Raw genomic sequence first — 12,034 nt, 5'->3', positions numbered from 1 at the left:
ATATACCAGTCTTTCTTACTCTACCCTATTAAGAAATGACTTTTTCTCACATTTTCTATCTCCTTATCTCGCTGTGCTGCATTCTGGATAACTTCTGATCTTTTTCCACCTGTCTCTAATTTACTGTTTTAATCTATCTGTTGACTTTTAAAAAATGAATTGAGTTTTTTTTTTTGAACAGTTTAAGGTTTACAGAAAAGTGAGCAGAAAATAAGAGTTCCCATGTAAGCCCTCATCCCTTCACCTTCCCCCACCCTGTTTCCCCTATTATTATCATTTTGCATTAGTGTGGTACATTGTTATTGTTGGTGAGCCAGTATTGATATGTTATTATTAATTAAAGTCTACAGTTGACCTTTAGGGTTCACTCTTTGTCCTGTACACTCTGTGGACTTTGAAAAATGTATAATGACGCATATAGTAGTTTGCTAGGGTTACCATGACAAATACTACAGACTTGGTTAAACAGCAGAAGTTTATTTTCTCAAAATTCTGGAGGCTAAAAGTTCAAGATCAGGTGGTTGGCAGGGTTGGTTTCTTCTTGTCGATGGCCATCTTCTCTTTGTGTCTTGAGGTGGTCTCTCTATATTTGTCTGTGTCCTCACCTCTTCATAAAGACACCAGTCATATTGAATTAGGCCCACTCTAATCACTTCATTTTAACTTAATTACCACTTTAAAGATCTTGTCCCCAAATACATTCATATTCTGAGGTACTGGGGTTAGGATTTCCACATAAATTTGGTGGGGAGACACAATTCAGCCCACTAACAAACTACATCTGCCATTACAGAATCATACAGAATAGTTTCAGTATAAAAACTTTGTTCTCTACCTATTCATCCCTCCCTCTTCCATGAACCCTTGGTAACCCCTGATCTTTTTACTATCTCCATAGTTTTGCCTTTTTCCAGAACATCATATAGTTGGAATCATACTTTATGTAGCCTTTTCAGATTGGTATTGTTCACTTAGCAATATACATTTAAAGTTCTTCATGGCTTCTTGTGGCTTAATAGCTCATTTCTTTTTATCACTAGATATCTATTGATTTTGTATGTCAACAATTATATTTTAAATTTCTAAAGGTTCTATTTGATACCTTTACAGACCAGCCTATTTATTTTGTGTGTTACTGTGTGCCCATTTTTGTGATCCCATGTCTTATTTCTTTAAACATTCATACATAGTTATTTTTGTATCTTGTGGCTGATAATTCTAATATCTGAAGTCCTTAGGGGTCCAAATGTATTTGTTGCTTCTGCTGACTTGAACTTGTGATTTGTTTTCTTTTGTGTTTGGGGATCTATGATTGTGAACTTTTAATGGTTGCTCATCATTGGCTTTCCTGGAGGCATAAACAGGGGACTACATTTCTTCAAAAAGGTTTGATTCATCTGAAAACCAGGGGGTACTACTGACCTGGGATCACTGTAGTCTCTTTTGGCAGTTCGTTGAATATGAAGTTTCAACCACGTTTCATCTTCATTTTGCCCTGTCATTTGCTTTCAGGTCAGCTTTCCCTTTTGCTTGTTGCTCCCTGTTCCTCATCTGCTTTTAGCTTACTTTGTGTTTGTGTTTGTGTTTCTTACTGTGAGCCCAGTAAGTACATTTTGAAAGTTTGTTTTATCTAGGATTTCATTGTTTTGTAGGTTGGCATCCCTCCAGACTGTCTAGTTAGGCACCCTGCCAGCTATATTCAGTTGCCTGAGTATAGGTTGACAGGTAGAATGACGGTGATCACATTAGGCTCCTTCCAGGTCTCCTGGGCAACCTCCCAATTTCACTCTCACTTAATCATTCACTCTTCGGGATTAGACTGGGCCCTAGACAACTGACACATTGTCTCTTGGCCAGCAGCCCATGCTGTTGGGAATGAAAAGTGATGATGGTTGGTTTGAATACTGCCTCCATGTGCTAATCTGGATGAGCTTATTTATTTCCCTCTGGTAAAACTGATGGAAACTTGAATTTATCTCTGGGAAAGGACCTGAAAGATAGTATAGCAATCAAAAAGTCATAAAATTTAAGTTTAAATCCCAGTTTGGCCATTTACTGGCTATGTGACCTGGTACAGGTTATATAATCTCTCTGAGCCTCAGAAGTCTCAGCTGTGAAGAATAGCAAAAGCTGCTGTTTACTGATCATTTTTATAAAATGCTAGTAAACACTGTGCTAAGTTGTATATACATACATATATATACATATATATATATATATGGTGTATTTACTTGTTATTCAGTAACAATGTTCTGAGATATAGCTATTACATGTATTTTAATGGTGAGAAAACAGAATTATAGAGAGCTTAAGAAAAGAGAGATAAAAATGTAAATGAGATAACACTTGCATTGTGCCAGGCACATATAAGGTGGTCAGTAACATCTAACATTGTTATGGTCACTTACATTTTCCAGGTATAAAATTAAGTCATTTATGTGATATGACTTCAATAAGATTCATTTACTCAATAAATATTCAATGGAGTACTTACTCTCGCCATGTGTAGTGTGAAAAGTTAGGGAAACAGGAAGGAGTAAGAGATATGGTCCGAGCCCTTAGGGAATTCTAGCCTTTAGGCATAAAGACAGATTTGGAGGTACAAGCAAAGACAGAAGAAGTGGTGATTATGAATACTGGAGGGGAAATGCTGCATGTAAGGAAATTAAATTGTATATGTAGGATTTTCTGCAAAAGGGTAAAAAGTGAGACTAAAGAAGCAGGCATGTGCCATAATCTGAAAGACTATGTAAAGTTCTGCTACAAGAGTTTGACTTTTCTTTTTAGGGCATTAGAAAGCCTCTGAAAGGTTTTACTTAGCAGAAACATGATTTTAAAAGATCTCTCTGGTATAAAACTAGAAATAAATTGTACAAAGAAAACAAAAAGGCTCAAAAACACATGGAGGCTTAACAACATGCTCCTAAATAATCAATGGATCAATAACCAAATTAAAACAGAGATCAAGCAATATATGGAGACAAATGACAACAACAGCACAATGCTCCAAGTTCTGTGGGATGCAGCGAAGGCAGTTCTAAGAGGAAAGTATATAGCAGTACAGGCCTATTTAAAGAAGGAAGAACAATCCCAAATGAATAGTCTAAATTCACAATTATTGAAACTGGAAAAAGAAGAACAAATGAGGCCCAAGTCAGCAGAAGGAGGGACATAATAAAGATCAGAGAAGAAATAAATGAAACTGAGAAGAATAAAACAATAGAAAAAAATCAATGAAACCAAGAGCTGGTTCTTTGAGAAAATAAACAAAATAGATAAACCTCTAGCCAGACTTATTAAGAGAAAAAGAGAATCTGCACATAAACAGAATCAGAAATGAGAAAGGACAAATCATGATGGACACCAGAGAAGTACAATGAATTATTAAAGAATACTATGAAAATCTATATGCTAACAAGGTGGATAACCTAGAAGAAATGGACAACTTTCTAGAAAAATACAACCTTCCAAGACTGACCAAGGAAGAAACAAAATCTAAACAGACCAATTACCAGGAGCGAAATTGAATTGGTAATCAAAAAACTACCCAAGAACAAAACTCCCAGGCCAGATGGAAACACCACTGAATTTGATGAGATATTTAGAGAAGACATAATACCCATTCTCCTTAAAGTTTTAAAAAAAATAGAAGAGGAGGGAATACTTCCAAACTCATTCTAAGAAGCCAGCATCACACTAATACCAAAACCAGGCAAAGACTCCACAAAAAAAGAAAATTACAGACCAATATCCCTGATGAACATAGATGCAAAAATACTCAACAAAGTATTAGCAAACTGAATTCAAAAATACATCAAGAGGATCATACACCATGATCCAGTGGGATTCATCTCAGGGATGCAAGGATGGTACAACATTCAAAAATTCATCAACATCATCCACCACATCAACAAAAAGATGGACAAAACCACAGATGCTGAAAAAGTATTTGACAAAATTCAACATCCATTCATGATAAAAACTCTCAACAAAATGGGTATAGAGGACAAGTACCACAACATAATGAAGGCCATATATGACAAACCCACAGCCAACATCATACTTAACAGCGAGAACCTGAAAGCTTTTCACCTAAGATCAGGAACAAGACAGAGATGCTCACTCTCCCCACTTTTATTCAACATAGTACTGGAGGTCTTAGCCACAGCAATCAGACAAAACAAAGAAATGCAAGGCATCCATATTGGTAAAGAAGAAGTCAAACTGTCACTATTTGCTGATGACTTGGTATTGTACATAAAATACCTCAAAGAATCCACTCCAAAACTACTAGATCTAATATCTGAATTCAGCAAAATTGCAGGATACAAAATTAATACACAGAAATTTGTGGCTTTCCTATACGCTAACGACAAACTAGCGGAAAGAGAAATCAGGAAAACAATTCCATACACAATTGCATCAAAAAGAATAAAATACCTAGGAATAAATCTAACCAAGGAAGTGAAAACTACAAGACACTCAAGAGAAATTGAAGAGGACACTAACAAATGGAAATTCATCCATTGCTCTTGGGTAGGAAGAATTAATATTGTCAAAATGGCCATCCTGCCTAAAGCAATCTACAGATTCCATGCACTCCCTATGAAAATACCAACAGCATTCTTCAACGAACTGGAGCAAATAGTTCTAAAATTCTTATGGAACCACAAAAGACCCCGAATAGCCAAAGCAATCCTGAGAAGGAAGAATAAAGCAGGGGGGATCTCGCTTCCCAACTTCAAGCTCTACTACAAAAGCCACAGTAATCAAGATAATTTGGTACTGGCACAAGAACAGAGCCACAGACCAGTGGAACAGAATAGAGAATCCAGACATTAACCCAAACATGTGGTCAATTAATACACCATAAAGGACCCATGGACATACAGTGGGGAAATGACAGCCTCTTCAACAGCTGGTGTTAGCAAAACTGGACAGCTACATGTAAGAGAATGAAACTGGATCATTGTCTAACCCCATACACAAAAGTAAATTTGAAATGGATCAAAGATCTGAATGTAAGTCATGAAACCATAAAACTCTTAGAAAGAAACATAGGCAAAAATCTCTTGGACATAAACATGAGCGACTTCTTCATGAACATATCTCCCTGGTCAAGGAAAACAAAAGCAAAAATGAACTATATCAGGCTGAAAAGCTTCTGTACAGCAAAGGACACCATCAGTAGAACAAAAAGGCATCCTACAGTATGGAAGAATATATTCATAAATGACATATCCGATAAGGGGTTGACATCCAAAAAATATAAAGCGCTCACGCACCTCAACAAATAAAAAGCAAATAATCCAATTAAAAAATGAACAGAAGATCTGAACAGATACTTCTCCAAAGAAGAAATTCACATGGCCAACAGGCACATGAAAAGATGTTCCACATCACTAATTATCACAGAAATGCAAATTAAAACCACAATGAGATATTACCTCACACCACTTAGGATCGCCAACATCCCAAAGACAGACAACAACAAATGTTGGTGAGGATGTGGAGAAAGGGGAACCCTCCTACACTGCTGGTGGGAATGTAAATTAGTTCAACCATTGTGGAAGGCAATGTGGAGGTTCCTCAAGAAACTCAAAATAGTAATGCCATCTGACCCAGGAATTCCACTCCTAGGAATTTACCCTAAGAATGCAGCAGCCCAGTTTGAAAAAGACAGATGCACCCCCTTTGTTTATTGCAGCACTATTTACAATAGCCAAGAAATGGAAGCAACCTAAGTGTCCATCAGTAGATGAATGGATAAAGAAGATGTGGTACAAATACACAATGGAATATTATTCAGCCGTAAGAAGAAAACAAATCCTACCATTTGCAACAACGTGGATGGAGCTAGAGGGTATTATGCTCAGTGAAATAAGCCAGGCGGAGAAAGACAAGCATCAAATGATTTCACTCATCTGTGGAGTATAAGAACAAAGAAAAAACTGAAGGAACAGAACAGCAGCAGACTCACAGAACCCAAGAATGGACTAATAGTTACTAAAGGGAAAGGGACTGGGGAGGATGGGAGGGAAGGGAGGGATAAGGGTGAAAAAGGGGCATTACGTCTAGCAGACATAATGGAGGGGGGTGTCACAGGGAAGGCAGTACAACACAGAGAATACCAGTAGTGATTCTATAGCATCTTATTTCGCTTATGGACAGTGACTGTAATGGGGTATGTGGTGGGGACTTGATAATGGGGGGAGTCTAGTAACCATAATGGTGCTCATGTAATTGTAATTAATGATACCAAAATAAAAGAAAGAAAAAAAAAGATCACTCTCGCTGAAGTGTAGAAATAATAACAAGATTAGCCTTAAATACATTATCTTATTTTACCCCTTGCACCCGAACTTGGAGGTAGGTATTATTATCTTGATTTTACAGATGAAGAAACTGGGACTTGGAGACCTTAGTTCATTCATAAACTTCACAAATTTAAAAGAAGTGTAGTCAGGCACCCATGTCTCTCTGACCCTAAAAGCTATTTTGTCTCCAACTAGTAAAGATGTGTTATGACCTGCTTTATGTTTACCTTGTGGAAACTTGACATTCATTTCTGTAGTATTATTTGCATAGTCTTGTATTAGTTTACAAAGCATTTCACAGTGATTATTTAATTTCCTTAAAAACTATGAATTAGACGATGTTCTCTTTTATAGGTATTAAAACTGAAGCATGAGGTATGGGACTGTCCATGGTCCCAAACACCTATTAAGTGATGGAGCTGGGAGAACCACACTTTTGACAGAGGAAAGCCTTTGTTATGGGTATCTTGTGAACATGCCATACTTCTTTCTGGGGTCTTTACTCTTTGTTCATGTGTGAATATTTATAAGCCTCTTTCCTTACAGGTTTTGGAGATCACATTCATTGGAGGACACTAGAAGATGGGAAGAGAGAAGCAGCTGCCAGGTATAAAATATGTTTTTAGGTTATTTATGGTGGCAAAATACTTTCCAGCCATCAATTTAGCACTAATTCCAGGTTAAGGACTGAGTAGGTGCCTGATAACAGCAACAATAATACTAACGTCCAGTAAGTGTTTACTATGCACCAGACAGTGAATTTTGTGAATGAATTGTTAATTCTTACAACTCCTTTGAGGTGGATCCTGTTAATTGTCATTTTTAGAGATGAAAAAGGTAAGGCACAGAGCAGTTAAGTAACTTGCCCAAGATCACACAGCTAGTAAGTAGTAGAGCCAAGATTTGGACCCAGGCACTCTGCTTCAGAACCTGCACCCAACCAGTAAAACCATATCGCTTAATAGCTTCAAGTTGAATAGTCTTACATTCCAGGTAGGTTTCTTCTATGCATAGACAACTTATATAAAGGAAGAGGAAAAGGCACAGTAGGTGGAGAGGCACACTGATCTAAGTGCTTTTCATGCCTTCATTTATTTAATCCTCACAATTTAGGAGGTTGGTTCAGCCTGTGAAATAAGAACTGTTGTTATTTCATAGGAGAGGAAATTGAGATACAGTATGGTTAAATAACTTGTCAATAGTTTATACAGCTAGTAGGTGGCAGAGCCACGACTTGAATGTCCTTTCCTATACTGTACTGGAGAGATCAAAGACCCCAATATATGTGAAACTACTTTATACACACACACATAATTGCATAGAAACGCACTTCTGCATCTACCAAACTATAGTGCTGTTTTTGCTAGAATAGATTCTATAGCTTCGTGGCCCTGAGTCTCCCACCTTATGTAGGAGTAGGGTTGCTAGATTTACTAAATAAAGGATGCCCAGTTAAAGAAGAAATTCAGGTAAACAATAAGTAATTTTAAATATGCCCCATGCAATATTTGAGACATAACTGCTTTAAAACTTTTTTGTTGATTATCTGAAATTCAAACAAGGCATCCTGTATTTTATCTGGCAGCTTTACCGAGAGAGGAAATTTCCTATTAGTTTTTCAAGTTCGAAATCAAAAGATTATTTCTAGATAAAATTTCAGAATATTTTGAACAGTCTTTTTCTCTTCCGTACTTTTACAACCTGACCTACATCTATGCATCACAGTGTATGTTATTCTGCTTGTAGGTGTCTAACTCTTCCCATTCAGACCCTTGGGAACTGTTTTATGTTCATCTTTGAAGCCCCAACCATGGATGTGTTCAATGATTGAAATGGTTATTGAATAAATAGTTATGAGAGTCAGTCACTGGGCGTAATGAAGGGTGATTAGCATTTGTGCATCGTCTTCTATATGCTAAATACAGTGTTGATTGGTTTGCAATATTAATGCAGACTCCATTATAAATGGATGGGCATAGTCTTTGACCGCAGGGAGATCACTTCTATAACATCCGCCACTCTGGTCTCCATCTTCTTTCTGAGACAGCGGGACTTGGGTTTACTGGCAAACTCCCGTTTCCATAGCAACAAGAGGTCCCTTAAAAGTCAAAGTGCGCGTTTCCGGTTTGCGTCGGAGACGCCGACAGCCCGGAAGTTGATGCGGCGCGGTTGCTCATGGCCGCACCCTGGGAGGATGCCGCTAGTGGTAGTTTGCGGGCTGCCGTACAGCGGTAAGAGTCGGCGCGCGGAGGAGCTCCGCTGCGCGCTGGCGGTCGAGGGCCGTGCGGTGTACGTGGTGGACGATGCAGCAGTTCTGGGCACAGAGGATCCGACAGTGTACAGCGATTCGGCCCGGGAGAAGGCGTTGCGCGGGGCCCTTCGAGCTGCGGTGGAGCGGCACCTGAGTCGCCACGATGTGGTCATCCTCGACTCGCTTAACTACATCAAGGGCTTCCGCTACGAGCTTTACTGTCTGGCTCGGGCGGCGCGCACCCCTCTTTGCCTGGTCTACTGCGTACGGCCCGGGAGTCCGAACAGGGAACCTCGGGTGGCGGAAGGGGAGGAGAACCGGAGCCGGAACGTCAGTGTGAATTGGCGGCCGCGGGGTGAGGAGAGTGGGAGCCTTCTGGCTGCGGGCACCAGTGTCCTCCGAGAATCGCAGTCAGTGGATTCAGAAGTAAATGGCAGAGCCCAGGTAGACATACCTAAGAATCTGGAGCTGGAAGAAGCTAGGGCGCCAAATCTTCCAGCTCTCATGACTCCGGAATTGGAGAAATCTGTAAATCATATGCCCAGTGCCTTTTACCCTCCCGAGCTTTTGGAGGCCTTAAAGCTGCGCTTTGAAGCTCCGGAGTCTAGGAACCGCTGGGACAGGCCTCTGTTCACCATGGTGGGCTTAGAAGAGCCGTTGCCCCTGGCAGAGATCCGAACTGCCCTGTTTGAGAACCGGGCTCCCCCACCTCATCAGTCTACACAGTCCCAGCCTCTTGCTTCCGGCAGCTTTCTGCACCAGCTAGATCAGGTTACCAGCCAGGTGCTGGCAGGACTGATGGAAGCGCAGAAGAGCGCTGTTCCAGGAGACTTGCTTAGGCTTCCTGGCACCACGGAGCACTTGCAGTTTACCCGGCCCTGGACCATGGCAGAACTGAGTCGCCTTCGTCGCCAGTTTATTTCCTACACCAAAATGCACCCCAACAATGAGAACCTGCCTCAGCTGGCCAACATGTTTCTGCAGTATCTGAGCCAGAGCCTGCACTAACCAGAGGGGGTCGCGGGAAAGGCATAGCTCCTTGTCTAACCTCTACTACATTCTGTTTCTTTGGGAAGAATAATCAAGGTCTGCAGAGCATATTGATGTGGTACTAGAACTCTTGTGATTGATTGACCCCCACTTTCCTGAATGCCTCTATACCAGGCCTTGAGTTTACAGCATAAATTGAGACTAAAGAGAATGGAGAACTAGCTTGGAGGATCTTGGCAAATTTCGTCAGAGAACAGAGCTTAGGTGGATACAGCTTGCTTAAATTGGATTCTGCTTACTACATCACATTTTGTTGATTTCCCTTATCTGAACTGTGGTGAAGCAGACTGGATGGGTGAATTGTTTTAAAACAATTAGGAACAAAAACAATGCAGCACAATCTGCATCTGCACTGGCCCTTTCATACCACAGTTTTTTGAGTACTGTGCCTACGATTTTCTAGTATCAATCCTGGGGGGCACAGGGCAATCCACTGGTTTCTGTCCTTGGGAAACTTTGGTTCTAGTGGAAGTGAAAGATATAACCAGTGGATAATTTCATCTAATAAAATCTTTTAGAAGAGGAGTCTGCTGGAATCTCTTTTCACTTAATGCAATTTAATGTTCTTTATGTAATTAGTGTAACATTTTAGCTACATGTTATCAATGATATGCCTTTAATTGAAATAGTGCTTAGTGAGAGACTAGATGTTTCAGTCTAACCTGGAGTGATTATATTGTGACAACTTCCGTAATTGTGCTTCATTCCTGTATTGAAGGCGTATATCATTTTAAGCTTTCATTCTTTCATTGATTTCATTAAACAAATGGTAGGTATAAGCACTTAACAGTGCTTATAATTTTTTAAAGATGAATTAGATAGTCTTTGCCTCTGAGAAATTAATAGTTTGGGTGAGGAATACAGACAAGTAAATAAATGATTACAGGATGAAAGTGGCTGGTGGGTAGAGGCTGATGATAGAATATTTTGGGAGTCCAGAGGTGAAAAGGACTGACTAGCTGTTGAAAGAAGGTGGTTTTAGGAGGGCTTCAGGGGTGCAACTGTCACTCTAGAACAAGGGTCAGCAAAGGGCCAAATAGTAAATATTTCAGGCTTTGTGGGCCATTGGGTCTTTGTTGCATCTTTGCAACTTCTCCATTGTAGCACAGAAGCAGCACAGATAATTATATAAATGAGTGTAAATGTGTTTTGATAAAACTGTGCACACTGAAACATGAATTACACTTTTAATATATCAAGAGGTATTCTTTAGATTTGTTCTACAACTGTTGAAAAAACATTTGTATCTCACAGCCCAACAGAGGCAGGCAGTGGGCTGGATTAGGCCTCCAGACCATAATTTGCTGAACTTTCCTCTACAAGGATGAATAGGAGTTTGCTGGGGAGGAAGGAAAAAGCAAGACATTCTAAACTGCTCTGTAAGTTTATTGGACTGTTAAAAGGATGGGCTGCCTTTGTTGGTGATAATATTTCTTGATCATCAGGCATCTGGACTACCACCCTTTTCTGATAATATGAGAGCGGGTTCCTGCATGAAATGGAGGTTTGGACTGTTCAACCTGTAAGGCCTTTTCCAACCTTCATCCTCTGATTCTAAGTTATTTGATAATTGGTTAAGTAGGGTTTAAACCTAAAAATCCCAGATTGCCATTTTAAATTGAAGTAGACTATAATGGTCAGAAAGAACAAGTTTTGGAGTCAGACTCATGAATTAGCTAGTAAGTAGCAGTTCCCAGATTTTATGTGGCCAAATATTTAATTTCTTGGGAGTCTCAATTTCCTCATTTCTATTATGAGACCATTAATAATATCTACTTTAGGATGATTGTGAGGGTTTAAACGAAATGATGCATATGAAGCACATAACACAATGTCAAAATAAATGTTGAGCACATTTTGGCTACTATTATGATTGCCTGGATCCCACTTCTCACTTAAGCTTCCCCTGCTCTTTTAATTTATAAACTTTTACAAGTATTAGAGTCACAAATCCATCCTAGATTTGCAGTAGGCCTATGGTGAGGTAGCTAAGTAATTCATTTGACACTTACTAAATTCATTAATTTATTATATTTAGAATTGGTGCATGGTATTTAACAAATGCTCTGTAAGTGTTTGCTATCACTAATATTCTGCGTGCCAGATATAGGAGACATAGAAAACTAAGTGTTCTTGCCTTGGGAAGCTCCAAGTCTAGGGCAGGGAAATGGGTAACTAATAGATTAGTTCACTGTGGTAGTGCTGTTGTAATACACAGCGTATAGTGGTGTGGGTTGGGTAATGGAGAAGGGCAGTAACTATTTACATAGGACCCTCCTACAGGTTGGCGTTTGAGTTCCAAGAGTTTAAGAGCTTCAGCAGCCCAAAACTGGTTCAGGTGCACTATATTGCTCATTATTTTAAAAAGGAAAAAGCTTTTTTCCCTGGATGATAAAGATTGCATTTAATTGTAGAA

The 12,034-nt window shown here is 39.5% G+C and overlaps 2 protein-coding genes across 6 annotated transcripts in view; both read left to right on the top strand.

The window, feature by feature from the left end:
• Positions 1-12,034, top strand: part of TXNDC12 (thioredoxin domain containing 12) — a 45,621-nt gene that overhangs the window by 9,520 nt on the left and 24,067 nt on the right. For 4 of the 5 annotated variants that reach the window (XM_037021740.2, XM_037021738.2, XM_037021741.2 and 1 more), the window contains exon 2: positions 6,864-6,924. In XM_037021740.2, coding sequence (XP_036877635.1) covers positions 6,864-6,924 — 61 coding nt within the window. Of the gene's footprint in view, positions 1-6,863; positions 6,925-10,279; positions 10,998-12,034 lie in introns of those variants that run through there. The other variant, XM_037021742.2, reaches the window with a different exon arrangement.
• Positions 8,407-10,143, top strand: KTI12 (KTI12 chromatin associated homolog). Its single transcript, XM_037021737.2, has one exon. It carries the CDS (start codon positions 8,476-8,478, stop codon positions 9,574-9,576), a length of 1,101 nt encoding a protein of 366 aa, XP_036877632.2. The 5' UTR covers positions 8,407-8,475; the 3' UTR covers positions 9,577-10,143.

The sequence above is a fragment of the Manis javanica genome, chromosome 4, assembly GCF_040802235.1.
Source record: "Manis javanica isolate MJ-LG chromosome 4, MJ_LKY, whole genome shotgun sequence".
In the NCBI taxonomy this organism is placed as follows: domain Eukaryota; kingdom Metazoa; phylum Chordata; class Mammalia; order Pholidota; family Manidae; genus Manis; species Manis javanica.
The sequence above is the reverse complement of the archived record's forward strand: the minus strand, read 5'-3'. Positions and strand labels throughout refer to the sequence as shown.

Bases quoted from the DNA above. Each gene is read 5' to 3' on its own strand.
- KTI12 (XM_037021737.2), top strand. From the start codon at position 8,476: ATGCGGCGCGGTTGCTCATGGCCGCACCCTGGGAGGATGCCGCTAGTG.